Below are 16,736 nucleotides of genomic sequence, written 5' to 3'. Positions count from 1 at the left end.
GAGCAGCTTTATAGATGAAATTTACAATGAAGGGTTCTGGAAGATGCAGTTCAATGCAGAAATTACAAGTTTTGTATATTGGGGAAAAGAACAATGATAAATATTATTAAATAGTAAACATCTTAACAATATGGAAGGTGTAGGTTCTAATGCTGGTGATAAATTTGCAGTAGGCAAATAAGATTCAGGATGTATACACAGAGATATTGATTATAAAATCAAAAACAACAGGAGAGAAAGAGGCTCTCGGCATTTAAAAACATCGTGAAATAAAGAGGCCACTTGAATTAAAAAATACCATGAGCAAGAGAGGTTCCAAGTGTTTAAAAACAACATGGGAGAGGAGTTTTACAAGTTCGAAAACAGGAAAGAAAGATTATTTGAGTTAAGAGAGTGTGGAATAGGTGCGGGATAATTCAAGTATTTAAAAACAGCTTTGGAAAGAGAAGTTCCATGAGTTTAAAAACATCATGGTACACAAAGAGGCATAGACCATTAGATGGAGGAACATAATCAGGCCATTCAGCCCATCAATTCTGCTCTGCTGTTCCATCCTGGCAGATTTATCATTCCTCTCATCCCCATTCTCCTGTCCTCTGCCCATAACCTTTGACATCCTTACTAATCAGAAGCCTATCATCCACCACTTTAAATATACTGAATGACTTGGCTGCACAGCCATCTGTGGCAATGAATTCCACACAGTCACTACTCTCTGGCTACAGAAATTTCTCTTCATCTCTGTTCTAAAGGGAAATCCTTGTATTCTGAGATTGTGCCTTCTGTTCCTCAACTTTCCTACTATAGGTAACATTCTCTCCATGTCCATTATAACTAGGGCTTTCACTAGGTTTCAATATCATCCTCATTCCTCTAAGCGCCAATGAATACAGTCCCAAGGTCAACAAATGTTCCTCAGACATCAACCCTTTCAATCCCGTATCATTCTCATAAACCTCCTCTGGACCCTCTCCAATGCCACCATGTCCTTTCTTAGATAAGGGGCACAAATCTGCTCACATTACTCCCAAATGTGGTCTGACCAATGTCTTATAAAACCTCAGCATAAATCCTTGCTTTAATATTCTAGTCCTCTCAGAATGAATGCTAACAAAACAGAGAAGCAGAGCAATGGAAAAAATATTAGGGAGGAGAATTATTGTAGAAGAACAAATAGAGTTAAGAACACTCATCTAATAGGATAATTAAATATAAAATGAGAGGAAATCATGTTAAGAATGAGTTAAACTATTAGCAGACAATATTTATAACAGAAGTGGAGATAGTCATGCATATGGTAAAATTAGATATAGCAATGATTACAGAAACATGGTGTTAGAATAATCAGGAATGCAAAAACTAAATATTTAAAATTTTAAATTTAGAAAAGGTACATTGAGAAATGGAGAAGACAGAATTGTAATACTCGTTAGGAATAAATCAAAAACAATAGAAAAGGGGCTCAGCTATAATGAAGACAAAAACAGAATCAAAAACATAGTTAAAATAAACTTTAATAAAAGTCACATACGTCACTTCATATTTGATTATAAATGGAGAAACAAATATGCAGACAAATTAGTGAAAAACAAAATAAATAGAATAATCATAGATTCCAACTACAAAGCATCTGAAGTGAAAAGATAAAGAATAATGGTACAGTTCTGAATTATATGTTGTTATAACTAACATATAAAAATATCAAAGGACAATTGCTCCTTGATCTATTTATAATGTGGAATAAATAAGAACAGATGAAAACAGAAATGTCAAACAATATTTTGTCAAATGTGTCCACTACTATATTGAGAGGGTCAGAATGTAACTGGAGGTCTTCATTGCAAGACAGTCCCCCAAAAAATTTAGCAGGGAATCCCATAGGATCGGCTTTACCAATATGATGAGAATGTGAAATTCACCATCACAGGTTGGCTGAAATGAATAGATACATTTAAGGTGAGGAGAAGAGCTGCTGGGCAATATGCAAAATAGTTTACAATTATGATGAGAACCAAATTAATACGTTGGAGAAAAACTGATTTTGATGGGTTGAGAATAGAAGTTGGCAAGGATCTTGAAAAAGAATTTTGTTGAACAATCTGAAATATTTAAAACAATGTTCTACAGAATGCAGACAATTTTACTTATGGAGCAAATCAAACATCTTTGAGATCAGATGAATAGACAAAAAAAGAACTGAGAGTAAAGAAAAAGCCATAGAGCCATGTAATTAAGTTATCAAACATAAGGAAAAACATTTTACAAATATTGATAAAAAGCTAGAATGGACATAAACCCATTAAGTAATAGACAGGACAATACGCACTGATACAGCAGTAAGCTGACATTAAAATTAAATAAAGATTCAATATTTGAGAGAAGAAATTAATGCACTTTAAAGTGGATATAAATCAAAGATGATAAAGCCCTAGTCAGATATGTCAGAGAAATGTTTGGTGTTAGAGGACTAGCAGACAGATAATACATTTAGGGAAAGTGAGAGCGAGGAATTATATGCAGAATTAAAACAGTTAACACCTAACTGACATTTGCAGCTTGTCTATTAATGTTGCACGATAACTAATCCGCTAACCGTGGAGCAGATGCAGGGAACAAAGGAGTGTTTGTGCATGACAAAGCTGCTTTGTGTAAACACTAATCAAGGATGCCTGGTAACCATCAGAGTATGTATGTGATAACGAATGTTTAACAAGCAACCCCAGACATATATCCGGGATCTATGCGTGGAACTCTGTAGATCAACTGAGTGACGCAAGCTTGCTAATAAATCATATGTAATTTTAAGTAAATTGTGTTTGACAATTATTCCCTGGGTCTGAACCTAAAGTCCTCTGATAGAGAGGCAGATCAACAAGAGAACACATTATTTGAAGAAAACCCAATCGGTTTAACTGATGGTATGAAAATCCTACCATGGTAGGCTGATAGGATGGCTCTGAGCCTATACTGTCTGTAGTTTAGAAGAATGAAGGGGGATCTTATCGAGCAGGAACTTCTTAAGCCAGAGGGTAGTGAATCTAACGAATCCATTGCCACAGACAGCTGTGGAGGCCAAGTCATTGGGTATACTTAAAGCAGAGGTTGATAGGTTTTTGATTTGTCAGGGCATCAAAGGTTACAGGGAGAAGACAGCAGAATGAGGTTGAGAGGGATAATCAATTAGCCATGACAGAATGGCGGAGCAGACTCGATAAAAGCCAAATGGCCTAATTCTGCTCCTATGTCTTACGGTCTAAAAGTAATGGAATCCTGATTAAGGGGGAGTAGACTTCTGCTGCCTGGAACTCAGTTTGCAGTGCACTTGCGACTTGTGAACTGAGTTATGAATAGTTCACAGGAACGGACCTAATGAAGATCTGAATAGAAGATACGAGAGTGTAGATTTTAAAGGAAAAGCAATAGCTTAATCCACCTTATTGATTTTGATTTGGTAACAGCAAGAGTTATCTAGTGGAAATTATTTACCTCGAATTTCAAAAATCCCAGCTAAGTTATTGACAAATGACTAGGTCAGCGACTTGTGGTGCCAAGTAAATCCAAGAAACATAATAGAATCAATGAAAGGATGGGTATACAACCAATGTACAAAAAACAACAAACTGTACAAATACAGAAAGAAATGGTAGTACTAATAATAAATAAGCAATAAATATGAAGAATATGAGATGGAGTCCATGAAAGTGAGTGTATAGGTTGTGGGAACAGTTCAGTGATGATTCTATTGTGTCTCCTTGTATTTACCGGTAATACCTACAAGAAAATGAATCTCAGGGTTGTATATGGTGATATATATGTACTTTGATAATAAATTTACTTTGTACTTCCCCCATTAGTAGAAATGGTTGCCTCAGGCATATGTAGCTAAGCCACATGTGAAGACTAGGAACTGAATTTGGTTGTCAGAGGCTATTTGAGATGGACACCACTGGGAGCATTTAGTAAGTCATGGGAGCATATCCCCATAACCTCCCTGCCTGTAACAATCTTAAGGAACCCTTCACTGAAGAAGGCTGATAATTAATCAAATGAAATGATTAACAATTTAATATAGTGCAGAGAAATCATTTATGCTTCTGAGTTAGAAAAAAAACTAGTGATCTTCAGGTAAGAGCATTCCCAAGAATGAGAATTCAAAATAATGTTAGGAGTGGTGAGAATGTGCAACTCACCATGGGAGGGTATTTGAAATGAAAAGATGCATTTAGGTGGGGAGACGGTCTGCAGGACAAACAATTGAAGGAAAGGGAATGAAACAATTAGGTAAGGAGAGAAAGGATGACATTTCAGTGGAACATGAATAGCCTATTTCTGCATTGGTCATTTTATCTATGTCATTGGTTCTGTAACAATTGGCTTCTTACATACAGTATAGAAAAGATATTAATTCACAGAAAAAGCATGATGAATTATTGAAAAGATACTCAAGATGGCAAATGCTGCCTAGAAGGCAGTCCTAACAGTATCAACTGGAAGAAAGTTAAATTAACAGGTTTTTTTATGTTGTATAATTGCAATAATTCCTATTGAGATATCAAAGACTATTAAAAAGGACACAAGGTTATGGAGTTTTAAAATACGTAATTGTAAAAGATAATAGGTAAATTAAGTTAGAGCTGCTAACACAACATGCCAAAATGTCTTTGCTACTCTTTTCTATCTTGTTTATATAACAAAAAAAAAACCCAAGCATTATAATTCTTCCAGGATCAGAATCACTTGAAATGGAGACATGGCCTACAACCAGAGATGGGCAAACATATTTCATGTTTCATTCAGCAAACATGGTTTGCCTCCTTTGCCATGGAATTGAATGTCACAGTGATACATGAATTCCCATTCCTTTTTGTGCTACTTTAAATATTAGTACCTTATAAGAAACTAAAATCTGATCGCAGTACAAGTTCATCCTGCTCTCTGGGGTGAATTTGGCGGTCGACACGTAAACGGGCGGCAGAACACGCGCTCCTTCAACTTCCTCCAACTTCTCTTGTGCTGCTTTAACCGACTGAGGAGATGAAGTCAGCGGGCGGACAAATGTGGATCCACTGCTTTCCCCTCTGCTTTTATCGTCTAATTCAACGTCTGCCTCCTGGTCTACTTGTGCCTCACTGGCCATCTCCCTCTCGGAGGAGTGCGACGCCATGACTGCGTTTCGCCCGTTGCTCTGGAACTGTCCAACGGCCCACAGGAGCACGAGGCACGAGCTCGAGCCAGAGAGCAAAGGGCTCGAAGACAAGGCCAGCTAATCCACCCCAGCTGAAGCGAGCACTATATAATCGACAGTCGCCAACAAGCTGACCTAAAACAACACACATGCACCACAGTATAAAAACATGCGAGGTTTCCGACTCACAGAGGGCGCGCGAGCCCTGATTTAAATAGGCACGTGGGCAAACGCGCGGTCTCGTGGATGGGGTGCCTTCGGACCCCGAATGACGATGAGACGCTACAGCAAAATCTGCGTGTTGCGTGCGACAGCTGCTAAGCGTTGTGCCTTTGGAATTTCGTTTTCTTTCCACCCTTACTGTGCTGTCTCATGAATCCAGAGTAGTACCCGGTTCACGCTCCGATTTCCAGGATTACCCTCAAGGACGGGATGATCACATAATCTGTAAGGTCCTGTCGGGGGCTATTTTAAACAAACAAGTTCTTCTTTGGTATAGTTTCATGTTCCATTCTTTTATAAATAAGTTCAAAGTGCAATTACCTATTTTGGGGTGGAGAACGAATGTGAAACAGTGTACTTTGTTTTCTGTTGACTAATCAGTTTTATGTTGTGCAAGCAAATCACTGTATCACCTGGAAGGATTGTTTGGGTCCCTAGATGATGGGAAGGGAGGAGTTGACATTACATGTTGCATCTCCATAAGACCATAAGACAAAGGAGCAGAAGTAGGCCATTCGGCCCATCGAGTCTGCTCCGCCATTTTATCATGAGCTGATCCAATCTCCTATTTAGTCCCACTCCCCCATCTTCTCACCATAACCTTTGATGTCCTGGCTACTCAGATACCTATCAATCTCTGCCTTAAATACACCCAATGACTCGGCCTCCACTGCTGCCTGTGGCAACCAATTCCATAGATTCACCAACCTCTGACTAAAAAAATTTCTTAGCATTTCTGTTCTGAATGGGCGCCCTTCAATCCTTAAGTCTTGCCCTCTCGTACTAGACTCCCCCATCATGGGAAACAACTTTGCCACATCCACTCTGTCCATGCCTTTCAACATGCGAAATGTTTCTATGAGATCTCCCCTCATTCTTCTAAACTCCAAGGAATACAGTCCAAGAGTGGACAAACATTCCTCATATGTTAACCCTCTCATTCCCAGAATCATTCTAGTGAATCTTCTCTGTACCCTCTCCAACGTCAGCACATCCTTTCTTAAATAAGGAGACCGAAACTGCCCACAGTACTCCAAGTGAGGTCTCACCAGCACCTTATAGAGCCTCAACATCACATCCCTGCTCCTATACTCTATTCCTCTAGAAATGAATGCCAACATTGCATTTGCCGCCTTCACTACTGACTCAACCTGGAGGTTAACTTTAAGGGTATCCTGTACGAGGACTCCCAAGTCCCGTTACATCTCAGAACTTTGAATTCTTTCCCTATTTAAATAATAGTCTGCCCGTTTATTTTTTCTGCCAAAGTGCATAACCATACACTTTCCAACATTGTACTTCATTTGCCACTTCTCTGCCCATTCTTCCAATCTATCCAAGTCTCTCTGCAGACTCTCCGTTTCCTCAGCACTACCGGCCCCTCCACCTATCTTCGTATCGTCAGCAAACTTAGCCACAAAGCCATCTATTCCATAATCCAAATCGTTGATGTACAATGTAAAAAGAAGCGGCCCCAACACTGACCCCTGTCGAACACCACTGGTAACCGGCAGCCAACCAGTATAGGATCCCTTTATTCCCACTCTGTTTCCTGCCAATCAGCAAACGCTCTATCCATGTATGTAACTTTCCTGTAATTCCATGGGCTCTTATCTTGCCTCATGTGTGGCACCTTGTCAAAGGCCTTCTGAAAATCCAAATATACAACATCCACTGCATCTCCCTTGTCTAGCCTACTGGTAATTTCTTCAAAAAATTGTAATAGGTTTGTCAGGCAGGATTTTCCTTGAAGGAATCCATGCTGAGTTCTGCCTATCTTGTCATATGCCTCCAGGTACTCTGTAACCTCATCCTTGACAATCGACTCCAACAACTTCCCAACCACCAATGTCAAGCTAACAGGTCAATAATTTCCTTTTGCTTCCTTGCCCCCTTCTTAAATAGCGGAGTGACATTTGCAATCTTCCAGTACTTTGGAACCATGCCAGAATCTATCGACTTTTGAAAGATCATTGCTAATGCCTCTGCAATCTCCACAGCTACTTCCTTCAGAACACGAGGGTGCATTCCATCTGGTCCAGGAGATTTACCTACCTTTAGACTATTCAGCTTCCTGAATGCTTTCTCTGTCGTAATTGTGACTGCGCACACTTCTCTTCCCTGCCACCATTGAGTGTCCGGTATACTGCTGATGTCTTCCTCAGTGAAGACTGATGCAAAATACTCGTTCAGTTCCTCTGCCATCTCCTTATCTCCCATTACAATTTCTCCAGCATCATTTTCTATCAGTCCTATATCTACTCTCACCTGTCTTTTACTCTTTATATACTTGAAAAAGCTTTTGAATCCTCTTTGATATTATTTGCTAGCTTCCTTTCACGGTTAACCTTTTCTCTCTTAATGACCTTCTTGGTTTCCTTTTGTAAGGTTTTAAAAACTTCCCAATCCTCTTTCTTCCCACTAATTTTTGCTTCCTTGTATGCCGTCTCTTTTGCTTTAACTTTGGCTTTGACTTCTCTTGTCAACCATGGTTGCATCCTTTTTCCACTTGAAAATTTCTTCTTCTTTGGAATATACCTGTCTTGCACCTGCCTCATTTCTCGCATAAACTCCAGCCACTGCTGCTCTGCTGTCTTTCCCACCAGTGTCCCTTTCCAGTCAACTTTGGCCAGTTCCTCTCTCATGCCACTGTAATTTCCTTTACTCCACTGAAATACCGACACATCAGATTTTGGCTTCTCTATTTCTATTTTCACAGTGAACTCAATCATGTTATGATCACTGCCTCCTGAGGGTTCCTTCACCTCAATCTCTCTAATCACCTCCGGTTCATTACACAATACCCAATCCAGTACAGCCGATCCCCTAGTGGGCTCAACAACAAGCTGTTCTAAAAAGCCATCTCGCAGACATTCTACAAATTCTCTCTCTTGAGATCCAGTGCTGACCTGATTTTCCCAATCTATTCACATGTTAAAACCCCCCACGATTATCATAACACTGCCCTTCTGACAAGCCTTTTCTATTTCCAGTTGTAATTTGTAGTCCACATCCCTGCAGCTGTTTGAAGGCCTATAAATAACTACCATCAGGGTCCTTTTACCCCTGCTATTTCTTAGCTCAACCCATAAAGATTCTGCACCTTCCGATCCTATATCACCTCTTTCTAATGATTTAATATCATTTCTTACCAATAAAGCCACGCCTCCCCCTCTGCCTACCTTCCTATCCTTCAGATACACCGTGTATCCTTGGACGTTCAGCTCTCAGAGACATGCATCCTTTAGCCAGGTCTCAGTGATGGCCACAATATCATACCTGCCAATCTGTAGCTGTACAACAAGATCATCCACCTTATTCCTTATGCTGCGTGCAACACCTTAAGACCAGTATTTGATACTTTTCGCTTTGATTTCACTGCAACTTTATTGAACTGCAACTCATCCCAATGGCTACAAATTTGTCCCATCACTTGCCTGTCTTTCCTGACATCTTTACTGCTCACTATCTTAGATTTATTTCTGTTTTCCCCTTCCTCCAATCTATCATTCTGGTTCCCATCCCCCTGCCAAATTAGTTTAAACCCTCTCTGACAGCTCTATTAAACTTTCCCGCCAGGATATTGGTCCCCTTTGGGTTCAGGTGTAACTTGTCCTTTTTGAACAGGTCATACTTCCCCCAGAAGAGATCCCAATTATCCAAGAATCTGAAGCTCTGCCCCCTACACCAGTCTCTCAGCCACGCATTCATCTGCCTGATCCGACTATTCTTGCCCTCGCTAGCATGTGGCACAGGTAGCAATCCCGAGATTACTACCGTGGAGGTCCTGCTTCTCAGCTTCCTTCCTAACTCCTGGAAATTTCTCTTCAGGACCTCCTCCTTTGTCCTATCTATGTCATTGGTACCAACATGTACCAAGACAACTGGCTGCTCACCCTCCCCCTTTAGAATATTCAGGACCCGATCCGTGACATCCCGTACCCTGGCACCTGGGAGGCAACACACCATGTAGGTATCTCTATCAGGCTCACAGAATCTCCTGTCCGTTCCCCTGACTATGGAATCCCCTATGACTACCGCATTCTTCTTCTCCCTCCTTCCCTCCTGCACAACAGCGCCAGGCTCAGTGCCAGAGACCCGGTCACCATAGCTGTCCCCTCAAGCAACACACATCAAAGTTGCTGGTGAACGCATCAGGCCAGGCAGCATCTCTAAGAAGAGGTACAGTTGACGTTTCAGGCCGAGACCCTTCGTCCTGATGAAGGGTCTCGGCCTGAAACGTCGACTGTACCTCTTCCTAGAGATGCTGCCTGGCCTGCTGCATTCACCAGCAACTTTGATGTGTGTTGCATGAATTTCCAACATCTGCAGAATTCCTGTTGATATCTGTCCCCTGTCAGGTCATCCCCCTCAACAGCATCCAGAACAAGATATTTGTTGCTGAGGGGGACAGCCACAGGTGTGCTCTCCACTAGCTGGGCGTTTCCCTTCCCTCTCTTGACAGTGACCCAGTTTTCTGACCCCTGTAGCCTAGGGATGACTACCTCTCTGTAGCTCCTGTCTATCACCTCTTCACTTTCCCTAATAAGCCGTAGGTCATCAAGCTGCAACTCCAGATCCCTAACATGGTCTCTGAGGAGCTACATCTCGGTGCACCTGGCGCAGATGTGGCCATCAGGGAGGCTGGAGGTCTCCCAGGATTCCCACATCTGACACCCTGAACAAAGCACGATCCCTGCAGGTAATTCCTGTAATCTCCTGTAATTCCATGTAAAAGTTCCATAAAATGGAAAATGGCTGTAGAAGATGGGAGGACCAGGGAGTCATGAATGATGTGATCCTTTCAATATGCTCAGTGGGGATGGGAGAGTTGTTAATAGAATCTTATTGGGGTTGGTGTACTGACTTTTATTTTGCAGAAGCTAAGCCTCAGCTGTCTGACTCACCTTCATATCTCCCTCTGCACCTTGACACAATCATCATACAGTCGTGGTTCTTGTTTTCATGGAAAATTTCCTTAATAAATCGGAAGGGCATGTGGCAAACATCATCTGGTCAGCCAGATGGGGAGGTATTGGGGTTTCCCAATCTTCAGATAATGGATTACTTGACATTTACTGTAAATTTTTCTTTGCCAGAGCAAGTGCAACATCAACAATCACACTTGTTTAATTCAATGTGGCAGAACCGAGGCAAAGCGAGGCAACGATCCCGTTGCCGAGAGCAAGGTAGACCCGAGGTTCAATTGATTTAAGTGCTGTGCCAAAAAGTAGGTTACAGGGCACATCGAGGTGGCAAGGTCCTGGCACCAGTGCATACCGATTCAACTGAATTTGATGTTTGGATTAAGATTTAAGCACCGGGTTGAATTGGAAAGATCAGGTTTAGGCTGAATTGAGGTGGTGGGGTTCTGGCCCCAGAGCGTTTTGAGTCGATTGAACTCGGTGTTTGGACATCGATTTAGGTGCCGGGCCAGATTGAAAAGCTCAGGGTATTAGGGCCCGAGGCAAGAGACAAGCCGATTCAGATTGCTGCTCTACCACTTGGCTCTGTGCTGAACTATGCTGAACTCTGTGCTGGACTCTCTTTGTGGACCCACATTCAGAATGCTACTTGCTTGTGGTTACCATTTGCATGATGAGTTTGTTTCTCTCTGCATGTTGGGTGTTCGATGGTCATATTATATATGGGTTGTTTTGGGTTTCTTTGTTTCACGGCTGCCTGTTAGCAGACAAATCTCAAGGTTGTATAATGTATACATACTTTGATAATGAATGTACTTTGAACTTCGAACAATTTCGAGAAGCCTGATACCATTCAGGAAAAAAATAGCCGGCTTAATTGGCACAACAACCACCTTAAATATTTGTTTCTTCTTCCGTAGACATGCTATAACTGCAGTATCCTTAAACTTCAAATTATACTGCATTTACTCATCAAACTACTTTGCACTTTCCAATGCTGTATTGGAACCTCTATCATAAAGAAGGACGTGGATACCTGGTATATCTTTGACTCTCTGATATATATATGGCAACATCTAAATCCTGAAACTCTCAGCCCAACTACACTTTTGGGAGTACCTTCATCAAAAGAATAGCAGCGGTTCAAAAAGATGACTCATCACCATCTCCTAAATGGCAATTGGAATGCGCAATAAATAGTGGCAAACAATCAGATGCTGAAAATAAATCTAACAAGAAACACTAAATTTGCTCAATTCTCTTTAACAGAATAGAATATTGGATCCCAACTAGTACTAAAGCTTATGTTCTGTCCATCTTTTTATGCTTTGTTATGGCCTTTATAGGTTAAGATTTGCATGTTTCTCTCAACCAATCCAATATTCTTGTTTTAGCAGACATGATGATGTATAGACATCAGAAGTATATTGTTCAACATCTCATGCCTGTCTGGCACTCATTAAGATCTGGCTCAAAATGGAGTTTAAGGACATGCCTGGTAACCACAGGCTGGTCAGTTTAACGTGTGAGGAAAGCCTTGAGAAACAATGATCAGGGGAAAGGAACAAACAGACCCTTTAAGAAGTTTTAATGAATAATGGAGAACTGATTTGTTAAATGGAATTATATTTGACTAATATTATTTTTACATTATTGAATAGAATGTTATAGATGTTACTCAATATTTTTTCTGAAGTCACACACAAATGACTAATTAGCAAATTTGAATGGTAATAGGGCTGATGGAAAAAAAACTGTAACACCCAGGGGAGGGGGAGTTATAGTGTGAATATGATAATTCCAGAGAGATCACACTTGAAGTCATTATTGAACTGAGATCCTTGGAGCTGAGAGTCAACAGCACTAACTGCATTAATGAGAAACTAGTTTTAAAAGCAGAATGTAGAGTGTATAGCCACTCCTTGATGAATGAAGGGGATCCATTCCTGTAAAATGTTTCATAATTTTGTACATTCAAATTGGGTGAAATATGTTACAGGTACTTGGGTAGTGGGCAGCAAATAGTGTTCTATTCTTATAACAAAAAATAAAATTGCACATTAAGGAAACATACCCCACGAGTCTAAGGAATTTATAGTGAAAATTCATAAATAGAATATCTGTGAATCAAGGAATATCTGTTAACAATTGTTATTTCAACTGGGAGATGATAGTTCATGCTGTTCCCAAGATACTTTTTTTGTGTAAAAATTACTTGAACATGCTGGGTAAAATTTACAAACTTATGGTTGACACAAACTTAGAAATACAGCACGAGTGTTGAGCAATCAATGTATATCTGCATTAATCTTGAGAACAGCATGGCACGTTAACAAAGTAGTTAGTATAGCATATGGGATTATAAACCATGTAATAAACCTTGAGATGAAGAGCTATATTGAATTAGCTGAAAACACTGGTTAGGCCTCAAAAAGAAAATTGTGCCCTATTTTGATCACATCTTTTCAGGAGGATATGAAGGTTTTGCAGAGGATGCAAAAAAGATTTGCTGGAATGGTTCTAGCAATGAGAAATATAAGCTCTTGGAGCCAATCAGGTTAGGGGGAGATTTGATAGATGTGTGCAAGATAAAGACTGATTCAGACAAGACAGACAGAAGGGAGCTCATCTTGTGTGTGGATAGTCATAAGACCAAAGGGAACTAATTTCATATTTTGGTGGAAGTAAATAGGAGTTGTGAGGAGATGCTTTTTTATTAACTTATGAATTAGATTACACACCATGTAAGAATCAAACAATGTTTTAAAAACAGAATTGGATTGGCAATGAGAGAAGATAATTTGAAGGCTATGGGGAAGTGACAGATGAATGGGACTGAGGGGATTGATTTACTAAGAGCTGCTATAAGCTTCTAGGAACAAATGATTGTGTTCTGTACCTTAACAATTCTATGATTGTGTGATCATATGATTCTTAGTTATTATATATAGCCATTTTGACAATTGTGTATATAATACCTGAAAATCCATTTTTTGTCCTCTCTGGTTGATCTGACACAGGGCGTATTAATCTGAACTGCTAACAATCTTTGTAATAGAGGTGGTCCAACAATAGAGTTAGATACAATAAGGAATTCTTAAGGTTAAAACTCAAGATGATGCATAACTTCCCACCACAAATTTGTACTTTTCATTTAAAACTCAACTATTCACCATTTCATTGTGGATAGTACTTCATAAACAAATGGTATCAATTATTTCTAATTGATTCTATATAAAAGTTACGATCAAGACATTTGGTAGAGGAGGCTTTCACTGTCAACAATATACAGACATATAGTATGCATTTTGGTATACGTGTGCCATTGCCAAAAGTTGTCAGTTTCAGTGTTTTGACAGGAGTGCTGACACTTTTGTCTTTAATAGGATTATAAAATGAGAACCATTGTATCCATAGTTTCAAAATTATTAATGTCCACTTTTGCACCTCCTTTAGCTTCAATGGAATTTGGTTTCTTTCATCTTTTTATCTAATATTTTCAATTTGGAACAGGTATAGTGTTGCTTCGCTACATGATTTCCAAATTTTCAAAGGCAACCAAAACAAAATGCAATATTTATACAAAACCACTATGGAAAAAAGGCACTTTAGATTCATTTGAATTTAATCAGGATATTTTTCTCTATAAAGGTGCTGTATAAATGTTGCACATTAGAGGTTTGGCCTATTGGAGAAGCTGAATAGCTTTTTATTGTTTCGTCTGTTAATATTACTTCTTAAACGGAATACATTTTGGCCTGATAAACCAGTATTGCATTTTTAATTCACTCTATGATACTTTGATGTTGGTTTCTTGAAATATCCAAATGGAAAAGCAATATTATAGAACTGAAAGAATGAAATAGATAAATCAAGGAAAATGTAACAAAAATAACAAACCATTCACATTTGTTCAAATATTCTGCATTAATACAGAATTTATGCAGTTCAAATGAAGACAAATCTTGATGGAAATAGGATTTGTTTTTCTTGTTTTATTACTCAAATGGAAAATTATGATAATATGCATTTTGGAAAAATAGTCACATGATTGATTGCCACCAGAGGGCACAACTTGTACGGAATGTAATTCAGAACAAGTACATGTTAAGAAGAAAAAGTAAGAAGGTTATAAATTTAAAGGGAAGGGTGTAGATTTGAAATTTTGCCTAGGGTTTTCTCTTATTCCATGTGTAAACCTTGAAGTCAACATTTAAAAGTTTACTTGAATAAAGTTGCAACAGGGCTTATATGCTATAATGGACTATAAAATTAAGTCAGGCATTTGTGCCGACAATAGTACGTCCCTTCCCAATGAGCTTAAAGTATTTTATGCACATTTTGAGCAGAACAGAAAAGAATTAGAACTTGCTGCCCAGCAGGATGGCTTCCAATGGACCTCAAACTACAGTAACTGTTCTGCAGGTAAGATCAGTCTTCCAGGCAAACACGAAGAAATCTGCAGATGTTGGACTTTCAAGCAACACACATAGAAGTTGCTGGTGAACACAGCGGGCCAGGCAGCATCTCTAGGAAGAAGTACAGTTGGCGTTTCGGGCCGAGACCCTTCGTCAGGACTAACTGAAAGAAGAGCTAGTAAGAGATTTGAAAGGGGGAGGGGGAAATCTGAAATGATAGGAGAAGACGAGGGGGGCGGGGAATGGAGCCAAGAGCCGGACAGTTGATTGGCAAAAGGGATATGAGAGGATCATGGGACAGGAGACCTAGGGAGAAAGAAAAGTGGAGAGGGGAAGCCCAGAGGATGGGCAAGGTGTATAGTGAGAGCGACAGAGGGAGAAAAAGGAGAGAGAGAGAAAAAGAAAGTGTGTAGAAAATAAATAAATAACGGATGGGGTACGAGGGGGAGGTGGGGCATTAGCGGAAGTTTGAGCAGTCAGTGTTCATGCCATCAGGTTGGAGGCTACCCAGACGGAATACGAGGTGTTGTTCCTCCAACCTGAGTGTGGCTTCATCTTTACAGTAGAGGGGGCCGTGGACAGACATATCAGAATGGGAATGGGACGTGGAATTGAAATGTGTGGCCACTGGGGTGGCTACACATTTTAATTCCACGTCCCATTCCCATTCTGATATGTCTGTCCACGGCCCCCTCTACTGTAAAGATGAAGCCACACTCAGGTTGGAGGAACAACACCTCGTATTCCGTCTGGGTAGCCTCCAACCTGATGGCATGAACACTGACTTCTCTAACTTCCGCTAATGCCCCACCTCCCCCTCGTACCCCATCCGTTAATTATTTATTTATATACACACTTCCTTTTTCTTTCTCTCCTTTTGCTCCCTCTGTCACTCTCACTATACCCCTTGCCCATCCTTTGGGCTTCCTCCTCCCCCTTTTCTTTCTCCCTAGGCCTCCTGTCCCATGATCCTCTCATATCCCTTTTGCCAATCAACTGTCCGGCTCTTGGCTCCATCCCTCCCCCTCCTGTCTTCTCCTATCATTTAGGATCTCCCCCTCCCCCTCCCCCTTTCAAATCTCTTACTTGCTGTTCTTTCAGTTAGTCCTGACGAAGGGTCTCGGCCCGAAACATCGACTGTCCCTCTTCCTAGAGATGCTGCCTGGCCTGCTGCGTTCACCAGCAACTTTTATGTGTGTTGCTCAGTCTTCCAGGAGCATCTGGCCCAGATGGTATGCCTGGCCATGTCCTTGGATGTTTTACAGATAAGCTGGAGAGGGTATAAAGAAATAATTTAACCTCTTGCAGCTTCAGTCTGAAGTTACCACCTACTTTAAGAAGACTGGTATTCACGAAAAATAAGACTATGTGCCTAAATGCTACTGCTGGTGGCTGTGACATCCACCTTCATGAAGTGCTGCAAGAGGCTGGTCGTGACATGCATTAACTCCAGCAACGTTCTCTCTAAATTTTATTTACAACTGTGTGGACCAATCATTGGTCTAAGTAGGAAATTTTTATACTGCCTGAAAACTGCATGGCATTCAAATGTTCTTTTTTTGTAATGTGCGTACTATGAATATTTAGAATGAAAATTGAAAATCAAATACTTTTGATTTTATTTATTATTGAAGAGTATAATGAAATACAGTACAACAAAGAAAATCTTACGCATTTTGTGAACTTTTTCTAGCTGCATTCAATTCCAGCTGTGTAGCAACAAAGACTACGTGTGGGAGGATTTCCATTACTGGGCAGCCATGCACCCACGCAGCTTCAAGGGAAGAGTGAACTCCAGCCTCCCAGACAACTTTGACCCATTGTAACTCATCTACCACTGAAACAGGTCTATGGTGCACTCCATCTCTCTGGCCTTGCACTCATCTCTGGAGCATCTGGACAATAAATAAATAAGCAAATAAAGTAATAAACTATTGTTTATTGATTACAGCCCTATGTTCAATGCTATAATTCTAAGCAAATTCA

General features: G+C 40.3%; 1 protein-coding gene across 1 annotated transcript in view; it reads right to left on the bottom strand.

Annotated features, from left to right (window-relative positions):
- LOC140206233 (testicular spindle-associated protein SHCBP1L-like) overlaps positions 1-5,164 on the bottom strand; it is a 128,828-nt gene extending 123,664 nt beyond the window's left edge. The window contains exon 1 of the mRNA XM_072274551.1: positions 4,889-5,164. Coding sequence (XP_072130652.1) covers positions 4,889-5,164 — 276 coding nt within the window. The remainder of the gene's footprint in view (positions 1-4,888) is intronic.
- Between the last annotated feature and the right edge of the window lie 11,572 nt (positions 5,165-16,736).

Source organism: Mobula birostris, chromosome 12 (assembly GCF_030028105.1).
Source record: "Mobula birostris isolate sMobBir1 chromosome 12, sMobBir1.hap1, whole genome shotgun sequence".
Taxonomy (NCBI): Eukaryota; Metazoa; Chordata; class Chondrichthyes; order Myliobatiformes; family Myliobatidae; genus Mobula; species Mobula birostris.
The sequence above is the reverse complement of the archived record's forward strand: the minus strand, read 5'-3'. Positions and strand labels throughout refer to the sequence as shown.